This window comes from Rhincodon typus, chromosome 11, assembly GCF_021869965.1.
Source record: "Rhincodon typus isolate 14 chromosome 11, sRhiTyp1.1, whole genome shotgun sequence".
Lineage (NCBI taxonomy): Eukaryota > Metazoa > Chordata > Chondrichthyes > Orectolobiformes > Rhincodontidae > Rhincodon > Rhincodon typus.
In genome coordinates, this window is record NC_063342.1 from 43,387,555 (window position 1) to 43,414,073 (window position 26,519).

Below are 26,519 nucleotides of genomic sequence, written 5' to 3' on the forward strand. Positions count from 1 at the left end.
ACAACCTTACCTTCCCGTCGGCACTCTGGCTCGCGCTGCTGCCGCTGAAAACAAGGGACCTGCTTTGAAAGGGACCAGCAGGTACCAGACTTCTCAATTTTTTTTACTGTATTAAGCTACAGTTGTAGCTGAACATAACAATCTTATTTGAAGGCAATATTGTAAAACAGGAATTTGAACAAGAAATTTTAGCAACGGTGCTAAAAATCTTATGAACTTTGTAGAGCCCACAAAATTTAAGATAAACTTGTTTCGGAGATAGTAGGAACTGCAGATGCTGGAGAATCTGTGATAACAAGGTGTAGAGCTGGATGAACACAGCAGGCCAAGCAGCATCAGAGGAGCAGGAAGGCCAACATTTCGGGCCTAGTCCGAAGAAGAGTCTAGGCCTGAAACGTCAGCCTTCCTGCTCCTCTGATGCTGCTTGGCTTGCTGTATTCATCCAGCTCTACACCTTGTTATCTCAAATTTAAGATAAACATGTTTTCTGGAAACGTTAATAACATCTCAGCTGGAGATCTGAATCTTTTCTGGTGCAGCAAACTGCTTTGGCAACAATGAAATAACAGAATAGCAGGTTCACAATCACTAATGAACAAGCTTGATGAGGACCTGAAAGATGCTCTGGTGCATAGACAATTTGATGTTAAAATATCAATGCTTCGTACCTGAATCACAGATAGTCTACCATCCATAACACAGAAAAAGAGAATGCAGAACAAAAACAGAAGTTGCTGGAAAAGCTCAGCAAGTCTGGCAGCATCTGTGAAGAAAAAATCAGAGTTAACGTTTCGGGTCCTGTGACCCTTCCTCAGAACTGCAATGAAAGTTCTGAGGAAGGGTCACCGGACGCGAACTGTTAACTCTGATTTTTTCTTCACAGATGCTGCCAGACCTGCTGAACTTTTCCAGCAACTTCTGTTCTTGTTCCTGATTTACAGCATCCACAGTTCTTTCGATTTTTAATTTGAATGCAGAATCCAAAAGAGTGATATGATACGTCGAAATGATGCCAAGGGCTTTCAGCATTGAAAGGATTAAGTCGTATTCACTAACTGGTTCATTTAACAGTTTTCATTTGAACAACATAGAACACTCCCAAAACATGGTGCAGATACTGCCCCAATGTAATATGCTTACGATAACAACTTTGGTAATTGAAGTGATTAATCCAGTAGATATTTGAATGTGCTAATGAATATACAATCACACCATCCCAGACAGGCTATTAGAATGATGCTATAGTCTTAGGTTTCCATCGAATAAGCTGTACTAGGTGGGGAGATGGAATGCAGACCCTTTCTTATAAATCTACATCTCTGCTAAGTTTCTTCTTGGTGACAGATAACTGCATACTCTCCAGGCCTGGGATCTACTTAGAAGGTATTGCAATGCTTTTCAAAGTCTCATAATGTTAACTATGAAATACAAGGACCTTCCGCTGAATTTATAAAAGCATTGATGCAGGAAAATTTACAAATTAAAAGGAAAATATAAAACTATGAAAGTACTTAAAAAGGTAAATCTTATTTTCTATCAACAGTAAATAAAATTCGGCCATGGTCTCAAATGTAATTTTTAAAAAAATCTAAGGCATCAGCTGTGGCTTCGCTGCAGCACTCCCTGGTGTCTTGGATTATATTTAACTCCCAAACATCACCATTAGAACAGATTATATTCATTTCATTGCAGTTTATTAGGAACTTGATGGATGCAAATTGATTGCCTATTTTATCCCAAAAATATTTCATTGGATATAAAGAGCTTTGGGAAGTCCTATGGTTGTGAAAGGTGCAATGTAAATGAAAGCTCTGTATTTAATCAGACTCTCTTTTGTGTAGAACATGTACAGAATGTACAATTGGGAGTGAAACTGCATGGATAGCAAAGGCTTGGACTGAAATCCTTACAGAATTTAAAGCTAAAATCATGATTACAAAGCTTTAAACTTTAAAATTATTTTCCCAGTAACAAAGTGTCAGTGGTTCCCAGTAGGGAAAGAAAAATTAACTTTCTGATTCACTGTTCCACAGGCATTGGAAGGTTTCTGCTGAACTCAACTCAATCCAAATCAGTGAAAGTGATCATTCTTTGCATTGGTTTGAAAATTTCTGACTGTGTTGCATCCAAATGTCATCCTCTTCCTCTCCCAACACTTTCATACCTCACTGAATATAATTTTTTATATTCATTCATGGAATGTAGGTATCACTAGCAACTCCAGCATTTCTTACTCACCTCAAAGTGCCCTCGAAAAGTTAGGGTGACATGACACCATCATCTGCTGTAGTTTGTACAGTCAAGCTATTGTACAGAAATTCACCAAGGCTCCTTAGACAGCACCTACCAAACCCATGACCACTACCATCTGGAAGGACAAGGACAGCTGAAACATGGGAACACCACAAACTGCAAGTCCCTTTCCAAGCCACTCACAATACTGACTTAGAAATATAATGTTGTTCCTTCTGTGTCACTGGGTCAAAATCCTGGAACTCCCTCCCCAATGGCATTGTGGGTCTAGATTTACCGAATGAACTGAAGTGATTCAAGGAGGCAACTCACTACCACCTTCTCAAGGGCTACCACCTTCTCAAGGGCACCCAGGGATAAGCAATAAATCCTGGCCCATCCAACAAAGTCCACATTGAATGAATTACAAAAACAGAAGTGCTGCTGGGAGAAAGTACCAAGATTTTGTCCCAGTCATGATGAAAGAACATATATTTTCAAATCTGCCTGGTCTGTAAACTGAGGTGACAATTGTAAGTGGTCATGTTCTGATAAATGTGCTTGTTCTTCTGGGTATTAAAAGTCAGAAATTTGGAAGGAGTTGCCAAAGAAGTGTTGGTGAGCTGTTGCAGTACATTTTGCAAATGGTACACACTGCTGCCACTGTGCATTGGTAATGGAGGCAGTATTTGAGGTGATAAATGTGATGTTGACATATGGGTTGCTTTGTTGTGGATGGTGTTGTGCTTACTGACTGCTGTTGGAACTACACCCATCCAGCCAAGTGGAGAGCATTCATTTACACTGCTGACTTGTGCCCTGTTGATGTTGAACAAATTTTCAAGAGTTAGATTTTGAGTCATTCACTGGAAAGAAACCCATCTTCCACTTGTATTTTTTGCTACAGTATTTAAGTGGCTCTTAAGTTACATTTCTAATCAATGGGAAATCCCCAGATGGTATATGGTTGGAGATTGAGCAGCAGTGTGGTGAATCATGAAGTAGGGCCTAGATTCTCCCTTGTTGGAGGTATTTATTGCCTGACACTTGTGTGAATGATATTACAAATTTATTTGTCCAAGTCTGAATGTTGTTCAGGTATTACTGCTGTGAGTTTGGATTGTTTCACTGTTTGAGAAGTGAATGAGGCTGAAATCTGAGTAATCACCAATAAATATTCCCATTTATGACCTAATGATGAAGCAAATGTCTCTAAAGATCATTGGGCCTAGGATAGTACCATGAGGAACTTTTGCAGTGATGTCCTGGGACTTAAAAGATTGGTGTTTAACAAGCCTTTGTGTTAGGTATAACTCCAATCTCGGTGCCAAGTGTAGTCATGTTCAGCTCATCTTTTGTCTCTGTTTGGCCAAAGGGTATACTGAGGCTGTTGCCAACTGGCAAACCTCCTGGCAGAACCAAACTGAGTACGAGTGAGCAGGTTATTAGTGAACATATGCCATCGGATATGCCGTAACACCTTTCATCACTTTTCCGATTCCAAACAAACCTTGGTTGGTTTTGTCAAAACAACAAATATAGTCATTCAGCTTCAACTCCAAGTTAAATCAGCTAAATCTGCACAAAGGAGGAATTCAACTTTATGGCTCAGTTATCCCAGACCTCTTGTAGAAAACTGGGAAAATAAAAGTTAAGATAAGTTGATTCCCGAAAGAGGCTAAATCCTTTAACACTTTAGTCACTTCTATTGAGCTAGCTAGTTATCTATAATAAGGAAAAATATTCTGTCTTCTCCAAATTCTTCCCTTGATACACCCCCTAATGCCTGATCTTCAAAGAATACCACCTGGAAAAAAAAATGCTTGTTTCATAGGAGCTCAAGTGAGGCAAAGTAAATCCTGAAGGAACAAAGAAAATATATGTAGGAAGTGCAAGAAGAGCATAAAGCTGTACTTCAATTAAAATCTAAATTATTCTGTATCAATTGACAGCTAAATAAAATAAACCAGGAGATAAATGTTTTTCTGTAGTGAAAAGTGAGTTTTTTTTAAACAGTATTAGTTTTGGGATCATGAAGCATGATCTGCAAACAATTTTCTTCTTAAACAGCCAACTTTGTTTATACACCAAACGTTTTAGTTTACCCCTGTTCCATTTCTTGTTATGTATCATTTTCTTCTGTTCTTGTAGGTCCTGGTTCCTAACTCAACAAAGCTGTCCCTTAGGTGTGAAATTCAACTACACAAAAGTTGAACTACACTTGATTTGCCTGAAAGAAAGCAGGGATTTTCTAAGAGGAGTTGGAAGCATGTACATGGGACAATATTTCCTAGCCTAGGCTCAGAATGCTGAAATCATATGGAACATTATTATCCCCATTCTAGCTGTGATTAGCAATTTCCATGTAGAGTAGCGACTGCACCTAAGATCTCCCCAGTTTCCATGTTTCAGTATAATGCCAGGCTGCCCAATTTCCCACAGAATTATTTCTCAATTCCCTTATTTATTATTTCTTTTCACTTGCTCTTTCAGTATTAGAAAAATCAGGAACACACTGAAATTGTGACTGCAAACCTACATCCAGTCTTGTGACGGTACTTATGTTGAATACTTCTAAATCAGTTGTAGGTGACAGATTCAATCATTCAGTTATAAATATTACACCATGGCTAATATAGTTTCAGATGAAAATGCCATAATTCAAATAGATAATTTCCTAGCCAGCAAATTTCTTATTTCTGTGTCTGTACAATAACGAAACAAGCCCCATGAAATGCAATCTCTGATAATTAATTATTAACATGGTTCAGAATTGGTTACCCTGAATGCAAGACGTAAGGGGTTAAGTTGAATAAAAGCTGAAAATTTGAGCACAGATGGTAGTGCATGATTAACCCATGACCGTCCAATATTTGGCAAACTTCTTGCTGTGTTACATGACAGCTTCGTGCAGCCAGTGCTACCCATACTATTCATTGGCTACACACATTAGAAGGTAGCAAATATCATAAATGGCTAACACTGATTATACATAGTCAACGCCTCTTAAACAGGAGGTGCACAAGTGCAAGGAATGGCAGGAGTCATATGAAACTGATGTTGTATTCTGATACTTTGAGCAATAGCTATAAATACAAGATTCTCAGACAATCCATTTAAGGGCTTGGCCAAAGAGATAGAAAGGAAAATTGATATTTTATACTTGTAGGAGGCAGGAAGTCACTCAGACTCTCATAGTGAGAGGCAGTGAAAAGCAATAATGGCAGGGGTCATTGCCAGGAGAACCTGAATGCAATGGTGGAAAATATTTAACAATCTGAAACATGCTGTCTGCATGAATTAGTTCAAGTTCATATGGCATATTTTACCAAATGCAACACCATGCCTCATCCATTCCCTCTGACTCAGGCTACAGCTGGTAAAAGCACACAATTCCTACTTTCTCCTCTTCCTTCATCAAAATCTTTGTCATCTTAGATGCTGAATAACTGGAGTCTTCTCAGTCAGTGGGAGAAAAAAAAGGAGAAAGATGAACAGTGGTCCTCACTCAATCTTGCAGTTGCAGGAGCCAAACTAAAGGCTGACATGATGTACTTTGTACAGGATAGACTGGAATGTAAGAAATAGAAGGAGTAGGCCAGTTGGCTCTTCAAGACTGTCCAGCCATTCAATAAGTTTAAATCTATCCTGATTGTGATTTTCATGTCATGTTACTGCCTATTGTCCATAACTCTTCACTCTTTGTGGAATAAAATTCTTTATAACTAAGCCTTGAATATATTCAATGATCCACACATCATTGCTCTCTGGAGTTGAGAATTACAAAGATTAATCATTCTTGGACAGAAGAATTTTCTCCTCCTCATCTCTGTCTTAAATGTGAAACCCCTCAATTTGAAACTGTGATCCCTACTTCTAGATTCCTCCATGAGGGCAAATATCTGAACAGCTGTCATTCCCCCTGAGAATTTTATATTTTTCAACAAAAGCAATTTTCATTCTTCTGAATCCCAATGAATGTAAATGGAAGCTGGTCAGCCTTTCCTCATAAGGTAAATACTTCAGCCCAAGAATCAAACAATTGAACAATAAGGGAGTACTGGAAGGCATAGTTTTAAAATAAGGGGGACACATTTAGGACTATGATGAGGAATTGATTTTTTACTCAGAGGACAGTGGATCTTTGAAATTCTCTACCCTAGAAGGCTGTGAAAGGTCAGCCTTTGCATATATTTAAAGTAGAGGTTGATAGATTTCATATTATCAATGGCATAAAGAGTTATGGGATAATGTGGGAAAAGCATTCAAGAAATCGATTAGCCTCAATCATAATAAATGGTGGAGAATCCTCAATGAGTTGAATCATTTACTCCTGTTCCTATATTCCTATGAACCTTCTCTAAGCTACTTCTAATCTAAGTATATCTGTCCTCCTGTCTGTTAACCATTAGTCAGCCAATCTTCTTTCCATGCTTACATGCTGCTTTCAAGCAATGAGCTCTATTTTTAGTTCTAATTTATTACAAAGCAGCACCTTATTAAATGCTTTCTACAAATCCAAATATATTACAAATGCTGGTTTTCCTTTCTCCAACCTACTTGTTACATGCTAAGGAACTCTAATTAATTTTTCCAACACAACTTCCCCTTCCATGAAATTCTGATAACTCTGCATGATTGAATGATTCTTTTTTTAACTGTTCTGCTATTACTTCCTCAATAATGTATTACAGCATTTTCTCAGCAAAAGATGTTGGGATAATTGGCCTAAAGTTTCTGCTTTCTGACTCCTCCTTTACATTTGCAAACCACAAGAGAGATCTGTGTGTAGTGAGACACTGGGCATAACTGTGTGACTGGCAGACAGGGTGAAAGGATAGCACAGTTGCCTGTTTACCCAAGGGCATGGCTGCAGATTGGATCTGTTGCAGATGAGGATTTCAATAGGCTGGGCTATGATGATAGACTGATGGATACACATCATTTGGTGTACTGAAAGCCCACCAAGGAGGAGTCAGGTTTATAGGATTTAAGAGCCATAGCGACCTTAAAATGTACAGGAATTGCTATCATTAACCTGTCCAGAAGTTGCAGTAATGGAAGCAGCAGCTGTCTGATTTAAGTCAGATGCTCTTTAGCAAAGCATAGGCATCTTAAGCACTAGATTTCACTTGAGTAGATGTAAGAAAGTTGCTAGTAACCCTTGGAGGCACAGTTTTCAGCTGAGAGCTCATCCTCCCCTCCAGCTGCTAACAGCTTGTTCTGCTGTGGGTGACCTCTCTTCATTCTCCCAGTTATGAACAATTCTAAGAGGAAGGCTCAGTAAATCATGGATGTCTACCCTTCAGTGCCAAACAAACAGTCCCTTTAGATGATTTAAGCTTCAGAAAAATATCGTAAAATGTCAGAAGATGTGCTCAATACACAAACAACCAAAAGGAATAATCCTATAATTAATCTAAAAGTAGTTTATGATACATTTAGTAGACAAGAGTGGGAGGATGGGAGTTCTTCATGACATTTCAAATGTATTCAGCTATTTAAGGTTAGGTCAAGGTGCAGGCTACAGCACTATGTTGAAAATGGCAACACAAAAATCAAATCAACATTGCAGACTAATGTCATTAATCTTCCTGCTCTGTGTATTGCTGGAAGTAATTTGGCCCGTGCACATTTATAAACTCACTTACCAAGTTAGTGTGTGGTGAACTTCCCATCAGCAGTGTGGCTAGACATCCTGGATGCCAAATAAACAGCTACTACACAAGTTGATTTAGGTCCTCCTTTTGTCTGGATTTCAATGAGTGAGCTTTTAATGGATTTGAATATGTCAAATCCATATTAAACTATATTCATAATCAGGAAGCACAACCTCATCCTTACAACAATAATAACAGCATTTTTCACATTCGTGGAATTACTTAGCAATTCCACAGCCAACAGATTAGGGTAAACTCCAAAATACTATAACATTCAGCCATGAATAATGTTGTACAATTAAACAGCTATAAAGAGGAGGTGGTTATGTGTTTATTCACCATACTCTATGATGGTGAAGTAAGAAACAAAGCTGAAACTTGACAGCTATCTTCAGCTGAAAGTGTCAACCAGTTGCTCATTTTCAGCAATCTCTGCAGAAGCTTATCTTTACACAATTCAGTGAACAGCAAGTCACATCGAAAAATGATGGCATTCACTGCTCAAAGTAAAGGCTACAAGGCCCAAAAACACTCTCCGTTACATTTCTTCACACTCCTTAAACTCCCATAGAGCTGGAAAAACTCACCAGGATTTTGTATAAGAAAGCAGCATTAATCCAACCTGGTCATTATATTAGCCCACTCTCAAACATCAGTAAAGTGGTGAAGCAATTATCAACAATTCTATCATTAGCACTTATTCACCAATGACCTGTTCACCAATTTTCAGTTTGGGATTTACTTGGTCCACAGATTTGACCAAGCGAGCAACAAGACCTATTGACCGATCAATCACAGGAAAGTACATTTGAAGACAGTGAAGGGATGGTGAAGTTTTTAAAATGCCCAGAAACAGCATGCTTAACAGTCTCTAACTTTGACCACTAACTGTTACCACCTCTAAAGTAACTGCAATGTTTCATAACTTTAAGTGCACATACTTTATCCACAGTGACCCACGACACAGCGTAGATGTTTATAATATTCAATTTTATAATTTAACTCTAAATAGCAGTTTGCATTGAGCTGGTGGAATAGATGCAAAGAAATGCTGAATTGAATGAAGAGTTACAGATCCTTGCTCCTGGTTAATAATTGACTATTGCAAAACGGTATTCTGCTAATTTGTAAATTGTAGCTTCCTAAGGTTACAAAATACAACTTAAAAAACAACTGTCTCACCTGCTAACAAAAGATAACAATTAAAACTTACAGAACTGTGTAAATATATTCAGAAATGAACCAAAATATGAAAACACTGCATCTTAACAACAGCAGGGAAGATTTTGACCTTGTGGAGATATTAAATCAATGGTCAATTTTACTTTTCTCCAGATTTTTATTTCACCATCCAACAAAATTAAAATCTATCACCAGCATACTTTGCCTGGTTAGATATAATAATAAAGGTCGTTACAAGCATAGAATTAAATGATACACAGTAAATGTACTACCTGCCGGTTATTAAGAAGAACAGGGTGAGGATAACGAGAAGAGTGAATCCTCCAACTGCAGCAGTTGCAATGACCAAAACTTGCCCTTGTTCTGTGGTAATGTCAGATGCTGGAACAGAAATGGAAAGAAAAGGATACTGAAGTATAATAACACAACTGGTACCATTTTATGCAAGTTGCAATAAATGCAATAAAATATTCTTAAAGCAGAAGAGGTAAGAAAAATGTATATGAAAAAAAACAATTAAATGACTAATATCAAAACTTTAGTGAGTGGAAGGTTACTAGCATTTGTTATGTAATTATCCAGAGATAAGATTATAGACCTCCACTTAAATTTTTGTTAAGCATATTATTGTACAATTTATGCTGAGAATATGTTTCTCCTTTAATGTCATCGGATACCATGGTGGACATTGAATACAAGCATGTGTAATGTGTGATAATGAGGATGCCATCATTAATTACAATAAAATCACTGCAAATATGTTAATTGATAAGCCATATCAGAAATAATAGCCAGTAGATATAAATTTAAATTGTAACATCAGTCCATTCCATTTTGAATTTCCACAGTGTTCCAGTTTCAATATGTTAAATTATTCTGGTTGTCAGTCAGTTTAACATAATATAGTGTCACATATGATTGATCACCCAAGCTATAGTAACAATATAAAGTGAGAGCAAACTGATGAAGACCACATTGGTAGAACTTTCCTTTCTTAATCTTGTGATATGTGCATCTCGGCAAGGTCAGCATTCATTGCCCCATTTAATTGTTCTTAAATGGAATGGCTTCCTAGGCAATTTCAGAGGAATGCTGTGGACCTGGACTCAAGAAAGCAAAAAAAGCGACAAATATGGTAGACAGGGTGGTGAAGAAGGTATTTGGCATGCTTGCCTCCATCAGTCACAGCAATGAGTACAAGAGTTAGAATGTCACGTTAGGACTGCACAAGCCATTGGTAAGGCCATATTTGGAGCACTGCATACATTTCTGGTCACCCTACTACAGGAATGATGTTACTAAACTGGAAAGGATGCAAGAAAGATTGACAAGGATGTTACCGAGGCTGGAAGGTTTGAGTTATAAGGAGAGGCTGGATAGACTGGGATTTTTTCCGCTGGAGTGTAGGAGGCTGAGGGGTGACCTTATAGAGGTTTATAAAATTACTGAGACTATCTTTTAAATAATAAATTGAATTTACATCCCTCCAGCAGTCATAGTGAGATTTGATTCCATGTGCCCTGCAGTCCTCGGGAACAGAACACATTGACATTACCACCACATAACTGTCTGCCCATAAATACTTAACTGTCCCAATATCTTCAAATCAGGGTGGATTGGAAACAAGTAGGGAAATATAAATTTATGCACACTGCTGATTTGTACACACACACAAACTCTGGAAAATTAGTTTAAACTCAAGGATTAGTGCTTAGTCTTTTGTTACATTTTCACAAGAAAACAGAGTCAAAAGTATTGATTTCAGCATAGAACTTCCTGTTTCTGATGTTGGACTTCTTAGAACTGCATCCACATTGACAATTAAGGCCTGGTGGGTAACTAAAACAAGTGCCATGCCCCTGCCGTGTGTAAATGAGGAGCTTAAGGTTTGTTTCATAGACTTTTACTGAAATCGGTTGTTACAGGTCCAACTTGAATTCTTCAGCAGCCACCAAAATGTGCATTTTTAAAATTACAACGGACATTTGGAAGGAAAGCAGGGTAGTTCTCCCCAGTGCCCTGCCAATTAACCAACATCACTGAAACACAATTTTCTTAACGATGCTTAGGTCTGGCCATTGCAACTTCAAATGAGAACAGATACACAATTAAAAAACGAAAATCGAGGAATTTCTATTGGAGATGCGCTGCTCTACACTTAGCTTCACAAAAAAAGGCTTCTCTGATTTTATCATTACATTCATTGGGTAGCACGAAGCACCTTTAGTTACATGAGACATACAAAATAAGTTGACCATAGAAAATTATCTCCTTTCAGATCTAAGTACCTTTTCAATAACATGATCAGTAATAATTACCATTAATTACCTTCCCTAGCAATAAAAAAAACCTCATTTATTCAGGATTAAAGTTCGGAGACTTAAAGTATACGAAAAATATTCTCTTTGCCAGTCCTTTTCAATATTTCTTTCTTAATCAAAATATCTTTCTCTCATTTTTTCTCTTTCCATATCTGATTTGGCATTAAATGCACCCACTCTAATTTGCAGCCTTATGCTGCATATTTCACCATCCTTCAATCTGATTGATTAAAGATGTACACAGTTGCTTACACTGTTCACTTATGTCCCAGATATTGTATCCAGGTGCCATGTCATTTCCATTTCACATGTAAAGTAACTTGTAGTGAAAACTATTGTCAAACCTAAATGATCACCGGCAGGTCCAATTAACAGTGGCCCAACAGCTATTGCGTGAATACAGCAAAGTCTGAGCCATTATCTGCTCCTTATTACAATGATCTCTGTAGGGCCTCGGTGTGTGCATTTGGCTGCCACATTTCTCAAATTTTAACAATTTACTTCAAATGTTTGGAACATGCTAATATTCTGAAAGGTATTGCATAACAGCAAGTTCTTCTCTCTCTTAAATAAAAGAAAATTACTGTGGATGCTGGGAGTCTGAAATAAAAATAAATAGAAAATGCTAGAGAAATACAATAGATCTGGGAGCATCTATGGAGAGAGAAACAGAATTAACATTTTGAGTCCAATGACTCATCTTTGAAGCTGAAAGTGCTGAAAAAATGTTTTTTAATGTTGTTGACAAAGTGCCCAGTGCACTTTAATGGTGGTGAGGGAGTGATTGCAATGTAAAATAGGTGTTAATGACAGGTTTGACGAGAAGAAAATAGCTTAGCTCTGTTGAGAGCAAATCAAGTAAGACACTAATAAGACACAGGTGGGTTTGGGATGGAGTGGAGGGGTAAGGAGAGTTGTAATCAAAATGAAGGACAGTATTCATGCTGTAAACTTGTTAAACTCAACGTTGAATCCTGAAAGCTGTAAAGTGCCTTAACAAAATTGAAGTATTATTCCTTCAGCTTATGTCAAGCTTTGCAGCTAACACTGCAACAGGCTAGGATGAAAGTATTAGCATGGGAGCAAGATTTTTAAAAATGGCAAGTGGTCTTCTATGGCCCCATCATGGGTCAGGAAATTCCTCAGAGATGCTGCTATGTTGCTGCTCTGTATTTACAACTTCAGCGCAATTCCTATTAGCATGCGTAAATCACAAAGTAATGGTGGTTGAGCAGCTGCAAGGAAATCCCTGGCCATTATGCTAATTTGTATTGTCAGCTTGTAATAAACAGTCGAGGACACAACACCATTATAGTGCATTTAGATCTTAAATTGAAGAAGAGCTTCACCGTACAATTCTGATTGTTTAATCCTACCGAAGGAAGTAGGGAATTGCCAAGATTTTCTAAATGTTGAAAGCTGTGATTCAACAAGACCTCATAAATTGTACAAAAATATTAATATCTGTGTCCTCAATTCTGATAATCATAAACCCTGATAGAATTGATGATCATGCTGGGATAATTTTTTATGCTCATCAGACAGCATGATCGCTGACTTAGTGTCAAAGTGCAGTAGTGGGAGGCAATAACAACGGCTTGTATTCTTCTACATGGATTTGGCAGGGTAGTAAAATTTTAATAGCAGTAGCAAAACAACAGAATAAAACCAATTATCAGGGGCTGAATCCAATTAATTTCAGCCAAAGAGCAATTCCATAATCATAATTGCCGACAAACCAACATTTTGTAGTCACGCTCAGTTAAGTCTTTAATGCTAGTTAGTGTGATGAGTTTTATTATCATACTCAATCAAAATAACAGGAATGCATTGTGCACTGATTTATGAGGCAGCATCATGCATCTTCTGCATCTTTGAACTTGTCTTAGACACTGCTTTAAGACATTTTGCATTGTATTACCATAGCTCATTAAGGTGAATATAATGGACAGATGTGTACAATTTACTTGGAGGACACCATTGCCTTTCACAACTGAAACTCAAAAATGCATAATTTTGCCAGGATTCCAGATCAAAGAGTTCCGACTCTTATTGAACATTTTCAGAGCAGTTCCAATAGAGCCCAGAAAATGCACAATTACACATTGAAGGTCATAAACTTGAATTTAAAGACTGGTTTGGGCAAGGAAAGTTATTAATTATATTTGTGAGAGCTCTTTACTGCAACAACAACAAACATCAGCAGAATATTACAAACTGAATTGTTTAAGTTTACCCTTACCATTTTGCATATGTGCAGTACTTAACTCCCCAAAATTCTTCCCATCATGTGTTTGTCAGCAAAAGTTTAGCAACATATTATTTGCAGTGGCTGGCATATAGAGTTTCTTAAAATGAATGGCATTTTTATAATGGGCTCAAGAGACATTAATACATATTGTCTTACTGCAGAATGAATTACTAATGAAAAACACTTGGTTCTAATTAACATAAAGAGCTTAGGATAAAAGAAAAGAAGTGTGAGTTTCTTTCAGGTATAACACAATGAAGCATTTATGCAAAGATAATGAAACCATTTGAATCCTTTCAGACATTATGGAACTGAAGTCGAGCAGAGATACATTAAAGCACGTGTCATTTGTTCTATTTATACAGAGATGCCAGAGAATCAAGCAATTGCTAGGAACTTGGTTGTCATTAATTTTCTGAGACACAAACTAAATCATAAAAAATGATGATGCAATCGTGAAGGCATAATTATTCCTTTACCTGTGAGATTGTCTCTATAAATTAGATGCCATTGGACAACAACACATAAAACTAGCTAGTGAAGTGGGCATATGGATTACCTGGCTCCTACGGTGTGGAAGCAGGCCATTCAATCCATTGAGTCCACACAGATCCTTTGAAGAGCATCCCACCGAGACCCACCCCATCTCTGTAACCCGGTATTTATCATGTCTACCCCACCTAGCTTACACATCCCTCGACAATATGGGCAACTTAGCACGGCCAATTTGCCTAACTTGCACATCTTTGGACTGTGGGAGGCAACTGGAGAAAACCCACGCAGACACGGGGAGAATGTACAAACTCCACACAGACAGTCGCTCGAGGGTGGAATCGAACCCCGTCCCTGGGGCTGTGAGGCAGCAGTGCTAACGACTGAACAACCATGCTGCCTCCATGGAGTTAATCAATAATGAAACATGTTCAACATTAATCATGCAGCAAGTAATCAACTTCAAACAATGGCAACTTGCTTCAGGTACTTTCCTTTCCAATTTCTCCTCCTTTCTTGAAAACATTGCCCCTTTGCTAAGGTATGGTACCGTAGGTCTGAGTCATTCTTCAGTAGCTCAGCAAAGTGCCATTTTTCATGGTTTCTCTTTAGCAGCAAGAACCAAATATAGAATCGTCTGAGCCAAGTCTCATCCTATTCTCACCCAACATATAGCACTTCAGTTAGAGATGTGAAATTATTATCAAGTAGGAGAATATTAACACTTGTTGTTGTCCACTTTTATCTTCCTAAACTGGCAGCCTTGGAACTGGGCCTTTGCTGGACCAGAGAATTTGCTAGTGAGAGTACAGAGAGGAGTGCATGGGGCAATGAGTATTTTGGATTGAGGATCGAAATTATTCCGGCTAAATTAAACTTTAAAAGTAATTACATTAATTCTGTTTCAAAAGAGTTTGAACAGAGAGTTGCTACCATGTTAATAGAAAAGATACTGAGGAAAGAAAAGACAACCACCACAGACGGTCAATGTATGCCTTTTTTAAGAAAAATTTCCAGCTTAGTCTTCTATGTGATTGTAAAATTTGTGAGCAAGATAAATTAAGACAGTGCTGAGTAATACTTAGCGTCATGTTTCTTAAATAGCAATTTCAGAAAAGTCTGGTTACCATAATCAGGGACGTTTCCACATCAGTGTTCATTGTGTTCTCTCAATACAATTCTCTAATGTTTGAACATAGCTTTGTGCTGGGGACTGTTACAAAAGTATTGAGAATTCCCAAACTGATTTCACCTTGTGAACCTGTTCTATCGTTAATGATGGGAGATGCCTCCAAACTATTTGACACGTTGACATGTTAACAGAAACCAAAGCTAACTTTTGACTTATCAAGATTTTTTTAAAAGAAAATTTAAGAACATAATTCAAGAAAGACTAAGCATTAGTATTGCTGTAATTCCTTAATTACCAGAACAGTACAATACTGCAGTAAGTCTGGAGATTTAAGGAATCAAATACTTCCTTCTGTATGAAATAATCATTGACTGGCTATAGTATGGAAGGAGGCCTTTCAGCCTGTTATTTTTATGCTGTCTCTGTATTTAAGCAGTTCACCCCATAAATTCTCCCCTATTGCTCCATATTCTTACTTTTCAGAAAATATACTGGAGGAACTCAGCAGGTGTGGTAATAGCCGTGGAGAGAAAGCAGAGTTAACAATTCAAGTCTAATTTGAAACAGTTCTGAAGAAGGGTCACTGGACCCGAAACATTAACTCTGTTTTCTCTCCACAGATACTGCCAGACCTGCTGCGTTTCTTCAGCAATTTCTGTTTTTATTTCAGATCTTCAGCGCCTGCAATCTTTGTTCCATTTTGCTCAATTTTGTAATCATTTTGCTGATCTTTTTATTCTATTAGCTGTAAGTTTGTTCAAGAGTCTGCATTGTGGCTCTTTATCAGATGCCATTAGGAAGACCATAATCACCACATCAACAGCATCACTCATCAACCTTGTCTGTTACTTCATCAAAAGCTCGATCAAGTTAATTAAACATTATTTGTCCTCAACAAACCTATGTGGGATTTCCTTATTAACTCGTATTTGCCTGCATGACTATCAAATTTGTCACAAATTATTGTTTCTAGATAGTTTCCCACCACCAAGTTTAAAATTCCCAGATTGGAAAAGCCTAGGTAACTAGACCCCTAATTATCTTCAATCACATCACTCCTGAGCCCCAGATTCAGACTGCCCCCTACCAAACCTGAAACCACAACTCCTTCCATCAACTCGATCTCATTCCACCTGACGAACTCCCCTGATACTCCAACTATGCCCCCTAGACAATTCAACTCCTCCCTCACCTGATCTGACCTCACCACTCAACTTACCCTCAGCCTCTGACTCCATCAACTCACACTTAACCATCCATCTCAAACTCCCAAGTATTTCTCCACCTGAACTGAACTCACCTCCAGACTAACCTCCAACTACCAACACACTCTATCTATCTTTCGCAAGACTCCTCCCTCTTAGCAATATGACCCAACTAACACACCTATTCTCCAATTCCATTCCCTGACCTGAACCTAAGTTACAACCAGTAGAATCAGTCAACAATTAACTTGAAAGTAGACAATAATTCCATTAAATAATGTAATTGCTGGTGCCCTTCCTGATGCTGAATGAATATTTAGATGTGAAAATCTATGTAAGGGCATTGGCTGGAGCACAGTGGTCCAAAGTAACACTACTGCCAACTGACTGACTGACATCATGAGCTACCTGCTCTGGTGAACAGTCAATACACACTTGCTAACGCCTGTATCAAATGGTGTCAGGTGGGATTATTCCTCAGTTGTGCTTGTGCACGTTCCATGGATATCATTTTGGAACTCCGAGGCTACTCGTATACCCAAAAATATATCTGAATGAGTCCAATTTCTCACCCATTTTGCTTAAACTTTTGGGTTTTGATGCATTTGTCCCTGAGAGAACTTAATAGGGAAGCTTCTTTTTTCAACTGTGTCAGTTTGTATCCAATTCAGCATACAAATCAACTCGCAAGTAGCAAAAATCTGAACCATGTCTTATAAAAGAGGTATTCAGGAATGAAATACAATTGTCAACCTCTTTCCCATTTTTACTGGAACACAAATGTATTGATCAAGGGGAAATACTTTCCTCCAGGTACCAGCCTATTAAATGAAGGGAATGCAAGTTAACATTAAAAAGAAACTGGTAAAAGTGCCAAATGATATTATGAATGGCTTTACTGTTAGTATGTGTCATTTTTACTTTGCCTGATTTTAGAGGTATGTTATGCAGCAAAAAGATTTAGTAGAACTAAATGTGAAATGGTTAGCTAGAATTTAGACATGTAAAAAAACATAGCTGTTATTATTGAAACCAATCGAATGATTGTAATCTGCTAGTGCTGTATAGTTTTTGAAATAATCTGTTAAACATGTAACATAAACACTAGATTATATAACATCATAGCACATTATGGGATAAATCTGCTAGGTATTTATGAATTTCCTCAAAAAGAAACAATAAAGTTTTGTTACTTTTTTAGAAAACTTATGGATGTTAAACAAATACATTAAAAAGAAGAGCAAAACAAGTAACAACATGTCTAAGTGCTAAAGAATACATAAAGGAAAAGTTATGGGCAACAATCCACATAAACCTACATTCATCTCCGGTTTCAAACTCAAACTTCTGACTGTAACTGCCATATCCAGCCGCAGTCCGAGCACGGATCTGAAATACATATTTCGTAGCATGCTTCAGTCCATTAATGATTACACTGGAAGATTTGGACCTTGTAGAGGAGTAGCTGAGTTGTTCGTGTTCCTGCATGAAATTAAGGATAAATTACTTGAAGATCAAAACGAAACCTGCTGCGGATTAAATGGCTGCACAAGTCCAAAATGTCTTTCTCACCCATGGCTTACCCACAGAAGTGTAAACAAATTGGTACAGTTTTAGGAAGTGTGTTTGAATCCGTTTGCTGTTTTTTAAGATCAGGGACGTTAGCACTGGAGAACAGACCAAACTGTTTTTCACTATCAGTAGCTATCATTGCCCTGTTACAACATGGACATAAAGCAATCTCTATGTTTTCAACCCACAGGGAAATTGTTATCCTTGTACCAAGTCCAGCAAAATGTTGCAAAATGTTATTTTATAACATATATATATATGTGATGTGTAGAAACTATTTTTCCCGTTACATCTCAAAAAGCCTCAGAAAAGCTTCCTATCCTTGGGTCCTTTCTTAGAAATAGTGTCAATTTAGTGAATTGAGTTCAATGTTAAATTGTTTGGATCTTTTTATGAGATATATTTCGAGGTAAATAAGTAGCTGGTGATTTTTGTAAAGAAATTTTGAATTTACATGGACACAAAATAGTGTTCATGTTTGTGAGGTGGATTCAAATTCAAATTATGCAAATGTTGAAATGCTGGACAAATCCATGATGCAGTCCAGATACTAACATAAACATTTCATCAGGAACAGTTAAATTAATGACTGCATATTGAAATTGGATATTGTCATAATCTGGATAAAATTGTTTACCTAAAGAACAACAGTTTTTTAAGCTAGTTTACTGAGACAGAATGCAGTACCATGTTTTGCATAAAGGCCCTTTCAAACAATGGCCATCAAGAAGACAAGAAATTGGCATGGGAGTAAGCCATCAATTTCCTTGAGGCTTTTCCACCATTCAAGAAAATCACGGTTGATTTTCAACCTTACTGGCACAGGATTTGTGCAAGTAAGTTTTTTTGTCACAGAAATTTTGTAACATTGTATAAGTAAGTATACAGGTATAAGTTGTTCTGATTGTCCCGTGTGGAATTCCAACAGCAATTCCAGATTTCTGTCATTACAAAATAGTAAGCAGTTCAGAATGAGTGATGACACTGGAAGTCAATCACAGATCACCAACATCATTTGAAGCTTAAGATTATAATACAATTTTGACTTCGCTCCTCTGTAATTAGTGTCAAAGATTCTGAAAGAATAATCTCAGAACCTGAGTTGGGCTGCTGCAATCTGAATGTATTCTGCCAGCTGCACTGAGATTTAAGAAAAATGCCACCCATACAAAATAAGATCGCTTGGTTTTTTTTTGTCATCTAGCTAATCTTACCATGAAGTGCCAACGGATAAGCTACTTTTCCCTTCTTTATGATGGAGCATACCATCAGCTGGAAAACTGTAGGAGGTAGCTGATTTTTTCAATTTTGCAAAGTTTACTCTATCTTATTTCAGTAGTCCTTGGCATGGCTAAGTAATGGATGTTGCTACCTTTAAGGGGAGGCCTGAGTCCCAGAATTGTCCTTTTCTTCTCCCGGACATTCTGCATGCTTCAGCTCGCCAGCTATTAGTGAACTTGAGAACATGACATGCATGTTGTCTGCTTTATTGGTATAGTGATTGTAATGAGGTCAGCCAGCTGGGCCTCATATAATATGAGTTCCCTGATTGGGTCATGTTAACAACCCCAATCAGGGAGCCCTGGCTGACAGATAAGAACATCCTGTCTACTCTGAGAGCTGGCTTTGAGGGAGCTAGATCTGTATTAAAGACTCTCCATAAAGGATGGCCTGGTGACAGGATACTGGCCCCTGTGGAGATTTTTCAGTAATCTTGGAAAGCAATCTTTATTTTAATTCTCCAGAGTTTGGGTTCATATCAGAAGACTTTTCTTGTTTTCCATTGACCAGAGAGAGGAGTTATGAACAGGCAAATGAACTTTGAATAAATTAAAATAACTAACACTATTTTCAATGCAGCCTTCTGTGATGTACTGGTGAATGGTTGTATTCTATATCTGATAGGTTATTTTCTTACTGGCTGACTCTCCAAACTGTTTTTCATGCAACGTCAGATGATGTGCTGTTTATAATGACTGGAACTCTGTGGCAGGTAATATGCGATATAATATTCTGTTAAGCAGGTGCTTAACTAATCATGTCAAGTTTGGTACCGCAAGGTCTCATGTCTGTAAATGTAAGACAAAATTAGACATTCATGGTTACTGAGGGAAGAATAAAGTTTAGCTGATTCTATAAATCTAGTTTAAAGAATTGGATAACTTGTCTTCTCTTTTTTAATGGATTTACTCCTTTAAAAGATGATGGGTGTCAGAGTGTGGCATATGTTATTGACTTAAACCATAGCAAAGACTTTCCTGCTGCAGTGCTTGTGGTAAACAAACCAATAAATAACTTTAAAGGCCATTACACTATTCACTCATTAATGTGCAGCAGTGTTTAACTTAGTGTGTGTTTTTTTTTAATACTACATGGGATAACTGTTGGGTCCTTTCTTAGTTAATTTGAAATAGCCTATACCTCGCCAGATATGTCATGAATGTCCTGTTCCTCTCCTTATTGTATGATGATGCTTCATCCTGATCAGGTTTCTTGCAGCTTTTATCAGTGCTGGCTTGTGACTGCCTTCTACTCTCAGGGATGGAGGAAGGAGCAAGGTCCCAAATTTGCCTCAGCCCAAACAGGAACCAAACAGGTACTGATGACCATCTAGCCAACTGATCTAATCAGAGTCCTACTTGCCAGATGCTCAGATCAGTTTCCGGCCATACCAGCTTTCCTTTTCACGTATAGCATTTTAAAAAATATCTGCTGAGTGCATTTAGAAGCTGTTTTTTGTTCACAGTGATGACTGCATGTAACTTCGTTTTTTACCACTTTTAAAACTGAGACACAAATTTGCATGTAAACAACAACTTCCATTTATATAGCACCTTTAAAGGAATAAAACATCCAAAGGTTTATCATAGAAACAGAGACAAAATATGATGCAAATCCTGAAATTGAGATATTTGGACAGATGATAAAACAGCTTGATTGAACCGTTAGATTTATAGAAGCATCTTTGTGTAAACTGAGATGGGGAGGCAGAGAGATTTTTTTTTAGGAACTCTGGAGCTTTGAACCTTGGTAGTTGCAGGCACAGCCATCAATGGTGGAGTGCTTCAAATCAGCAATGCTCAAGAGGCCAAAATTACAAGGACACTGAGGGTTGTGGAGTTGGACACGATTGCAGAGCTAGCAAGGAGTGAAGCCATTAACTGATTTGGAAACAAGGACGAGGATTTTAAAACAGGGCATCGCTTAGCTGGGAGCTAATATAGGTCACTGACCAGAAGGGTAATGAGTGAATAGGACATTGTGAGAGTTAGGACATAAACAGTCAAGCTTTAGATTGCCTGGGGTTTAAGACGGTTAGAAGATGGAAGCAGACAATGTATGATGGTTACATTTCACAACTTTTTACATATATACATTAACATTCCCGTTACTAATTTTTTATGTTGGATGATACCATTTGTAGCATTCAGGTATCTGGTATATGTTGAGCTGGCTGCTTCCACCTCATAGCATATTGAAATCTCATTCAAAAATGCAGGAGCTACTGGGCAGTTGTAGAAGTGTAACCTCAACATTCATTAATGAATGTAAACAGTTGTGTGCTTTTGTGGGACGACGTCACTTGTGCAAATGCACAGGCTCCTCCAATTAGAATATTGCCTTTTAATAACTCCCAGGTGTCCTCTACTGCAAAGATACCTAGGCTTCGTATGGCCAAGTGTCTATGCTCAAGGCAAGACTGACAGCTTGGAAATGATGCTGCTAGCAATTTCATCTCTTACCTCCATTCCCAGTGAACTTGGTCCTCCACAAAAACAGATGCACTTCAATTTCTAATTATGTGTGAGATTTTACTTTCTGATACAATGTCAAGGTTAACAGTAGGAACAAATTAACTATTAAATTAATCATTGGCAAAGGCCTGTACTGGGACAGCCAATCACATCAACAGAAAACCAGGCACAGTTATTTTGAGGTTCATTTTCCTTTAGTAGTCACCACTTAGAATATTAATGGGAAAACAAATATTTCAATTCATTTTAAAATTATTGCACAAAATTATGATTCGGTTCTTTATACGTTATAAGGCTTCATTATGAGATTGTCAATTTTGCGTGTAATTTCTCAGGAACTAAATATTGTGTACAGTGTCATTCTCGATGGATCCTTACTTTTTCATAGTACTTTATCTCGTAGTCCAGAATGATTCCATTTGGATGCTCAGGCTCCTGCCATGACAGACCAATACTGTTCTGGGATGCCCAATCTTTCCTCAGAAACCTAATCAGAGAGGGAGCTGAAAGGACAAAAGTTTCTGTAAAAATATTCATAGGGAAAACCAGCTCAAGTGAATCTTTGGCTTTTGGATCAGTTTAGCAGCAGTTGTCAAAGTGCTATAATGCAACATGCGATTGTGGTTATTTCAATTTCACAGGTGGACACCCTTAGTCTCTTCTGTTAACCACTGTTTTTGAACTTCACTGCCTGCTGTGCTTGGCCAATAACTCCCCTGACTCTCGTCCCATCAATGAATCTAAGTGGTTTATTGACAACAGGTCACAAACAGTGCTGCATGAGTGATGGGGCATTAATTTACTTGTTTGTGCTTAATCAAGAGCACGAACACTGTGCTTTGTTTGCTTCTAATATAGCTCTGTGTGGAGCTGTCAGAAAGATACAGTCACAATCATTACCAAAACAAAGCAAGCATCCATCATCAAACCAAGCTAAACATTTGTGCCACCTCTTCCGTTCTTCCAAAATAAGTTTTTCTTTGGAATGTGGATGTTGCTGAAAAGGGAATATTTTATTGCCCCTTGCCCTGAATGAATGGTGATGGGTCTCCTGAGTGAACTGCTGGTAGTGATATTATACAGCTGAGTAGATTGCTAGTTCACTTCAAAGACAATTAAGAAATAACCATGCTGGTATGGATCTACAATCACATTAAAAGTCAGACTTGGTAAGGTTTCCTTCAAAGTGGAGGGTGCTTTTACAGCAACCTAACGGCTTTATGCATACCTTTATTGGTACCACCATAACTCCCTCACAGGTTTATTAAACTAAATTTGGATTCTCAATCTGCCATGATGGAATTTGAGCTCATGATCCCTGGATTACTTGTCCATACCATATGCACAACATTACCGTGTCCATTCAAATACATTGACAAAGCAATCTTCAAAAAGCTTTTAATTGAAAAGAATTAGTGTGAGAATCACATCCCTGTCATAAAGAAAAATGGCAGAGATGCAGAATACATTTTAAGAAATAAAATTGGAAGTGTGAACCAGTTACTGAGGCTGCCTGCCCAGTTGCAGGTATGTGAAATAATAATTATTTTAATATCACACATTATTGTTTAAATTATTTATATCATCATCATTAGCAATACTCAAGAATTTTTTGGAAATGACATTGTGTTACCTTTTTGCACATCTCTACCAACATCCCATTCTCTGGAAGCCTGGAGAATAGGACTTTGGCAACATTATTGCTGTTGACAATTATGCATTCTATGCCATAATGAAGGGCTATTAGGCAGTGTTTTATGGCTACTTATGATAGGTGCTCCTCTAATTTTTCCTCCCCACCAGAGATAAATTGTTTGTACTTTTAAGATATTTGCTAGGAAAACTCACCCATTGAGGAGACACAAAATTCTTAACGCAATCAGACTACCTTCACACCCAGGACTCTGTATGGATTTCTAATATTCTGCCATGGTCACCAAGTCAAACTTACACATTTCACTTAATTTATGTTTTCACATCTTCCATGGGGAGAAAGCTGCAGGATATTCAAGGCAGCTTTAATGGGAGGCAGAACTTCAGAAAGGGTGATCAAAGCTGAGATTGTCTACAAGTTACTGCATTTGTGATTGAGGGTTGCTGCCGCCAATCTTTTGTCCTTTGACTGGATACAGGGGCTGAATTGATTTCCAGTGGCAGAGGATCAATCATTACTGTGTCCTTACAAGAAGAGGCTCTTTTCTTGACAAGGTTTGGTTTGTTGCATAAGTTAGGCATTGTCATCTCGGGTACTGGTTATAGAGGGGTTAATGGTACATTGGTTCCTCCCTGTTTGTTGATGTCATACACAGTCTGTGGATGGAAAGAAGTTCTACTCGAGCTTTCAGAGGGAGCGGACGTATCTATACTAGCCCCCTGACATTCCAATAATTATAGCTGACCAAATGCAGTTGTACTAAATGCTTTCATTCAACAAACCTTCTTGTTATCAAAGAACATGCCTTTTCTGTAGATACTCTCCAGTCGTGTATTCTCTAGCATAATCACACAATAGACCCAAGACAAAGTAAAGATAAAGGAGAACAGTTGTCAGTGGGCTATCTCAAGTGATCTTTACACACTACCACATTCCCCAATGTGCCAGCCATGGTTATCTGAAAAAAATACCACAGAAACAGAGTGCATTAGCTCATTGTACATTAGCTAATTAGATGTTGTGACTATGATTGTGAGCAGATTTGTGGATATCCAAGTCTGCACTCCACAAGATCCTAAGATAGATTCCTTATCCCCATCCAAACCTGTATCACATCATCACATTGGATGGATCTTAATGTGTTCTCCAACATTAACCATTTCAGAACCATTACCTAATACACCAGTCGCCATGGAGAGCTATCTGTGTTTCATGACAGCACATATGTTGTCACTATAGAATTAGAAAACGAGAGAAGTAATATAAACAAATGGCACATTTGTAGGCAGAGCATTCCAGATCATGACAACTCACTCTGAAAAAAAAGTATTTTTTTAAGCTGCTGCAGGAGTAGACACAGCTGTTCTGACATATGTTTGCATATTAATAGGACAAGTTGACAAATCTGTTGAAAAAAACATCCAGATTCCCCCTGAACTCTACTGATAGTTGAAAATAATTCCAGGCCGCAAACAAAATACAACTCTGGATACACTTTAGGGGGGATTTCAAGGCTTTGCAGAGGGTAGAGACAAAATTGACAGCACAGTGCCAGGGATTGTTCCTCAATTCAATCATTTGGAGAAAATAGAAAAGCTCAGCTTGTTCTATAGAGAAGGTTAAGAGGCAATTTGATAAATGTGCTCAAAATTGTGAACGGTTTTGATTGAATAAGTAGTGGAAAAACGTTTTCGGTAGCAGAAGCACTGGTAACCAGACGACACAGATTTAAGATTAGCAAAAGAAGTAGCAATGATATGAGAGGCTTTTTTTTTTACAGAGCAAGTTGTGATCCGGAATGCACTGCCTACAAGAACTGTGGAAACAGGTTCAGCCATAATATTCAAAAGAAAATTGAATTAATACTTAAAGGGAAGGATTGACAGGACTATGGTCAAAGAGTAAAGGAGCAGAACTAATTGGATAGCTTTACTAAGGAGTTGGCACAGGCACAATGACTTCCTCCTGAGCCGTATCATTCTATCAGCACACTGCGCATTGTTAGAACATAGATAACAACCATTATGCAAACAATCAGTGGGTTTGAGATGTGTGCGCATTAGCAATTGTTGAAGAAAATCTACTTTATTAAAATTTTTTCACAATACCTGAAGTGGAAGTTTGTCAGAATGTCCTGATGAGTAATTGGACATAATGGCTGTAAAATTGTTAATAGCAGCGACATTATCTGGACAGCATTATTACATACTCACTCATCCTCAACTTGAAATGTTTTGAGAACCCTGTTCCTGTCAGTCTTAGCTGACAAACACTAGCAAAGGATTTAAACTTTCGGTACTGTGCAGAAGCAAATTTAACGATGCACCTCTCTGGCCACACTTGTCTGTGTAAGGCATTGGCGGTCTATCATTTTCTTCAACAGCTGATATAGGCAGAAGTGAGAAAACAGCATCTGTTGGATATTACTGCAACAGAAATCATGCTGAGATTTAATCATTTTAATGTATTTAAGACTGGATACACTGCCATAGATAAAGAAAAGCCATTAACACGGAAAGGACATTCTGCTTCTAAGTCCTGCTTCATCTGGACAACAGAATCAAGTGCAATGGGGTTCAGACAGAAATGCTGGGTGGAGATAACAACCAGATCAGCTATGATCTCATTGAATCAAGGAGCCGGCTCAAAAATCCGAATGGCTCAATCATGCTCCTAAATTTTAATTCCCAGTTGGCACTTCTGGTGACAGAATGTGAGTCATGGCATTGGGGTGAAAGATGATGGAGACTAGAAGTGTAGCATTTGAACATCAAGCAATCAGTTTAGAGGAGTAGGTGTAAACGTGAGATGGATAGAGTGTAGGGAAATACGTATGAAAGAGATGGATACAGTGTAGGGGAGTAGTGTGTATGAGATGGATACAGTGTAGAGGAGTAAGATACAGTATAGGACAGTAGGTGAGTGAGAGATGGATAGTGTAGGGGAGGTGCGTGAGAGACGGATACAGTATAGGGAAGTAGTATGTGTGAGATGGATACAGCACAGGAGAATAGGTGTGTGTGAAATAGATACCATGTAGGGGAGCAGGTGTGTACATGAGAT

General features: G+C 38.0%; 1 protein-coding gene across 1 annotated transcript in view; it reads right to left on the reverse strand.

The window, feature by feature from the left end:
- Positions 1 to 26,519, reverse strand: part of epha6 (eph receptor A6) — a 590,517-nt gene that overhangs the window by 87,830 nt on the left and 476,168 nt on the right. Inside the window, exons 6-8 of the mRNA XM_048603194.1 lie at positions 22,181 to 22,305; positions 17,795 to 17,957; positions 9,347 to 9,455 (exon numbers count right to left, since the gene is read on the reverse strand). Coding sequence (XP_048459151.1) covers positions 9,347 to 9,455; positions 17,795 to 17,957; positions 22,181 to 22,305 — 397 coding nt within the window. The remainder of the gene's footprint in view (positions 1 to 9,346; positions 9,456 to 17,794; positions 17,958 to 22,180; positions 22,306 to 26,519) is intronic.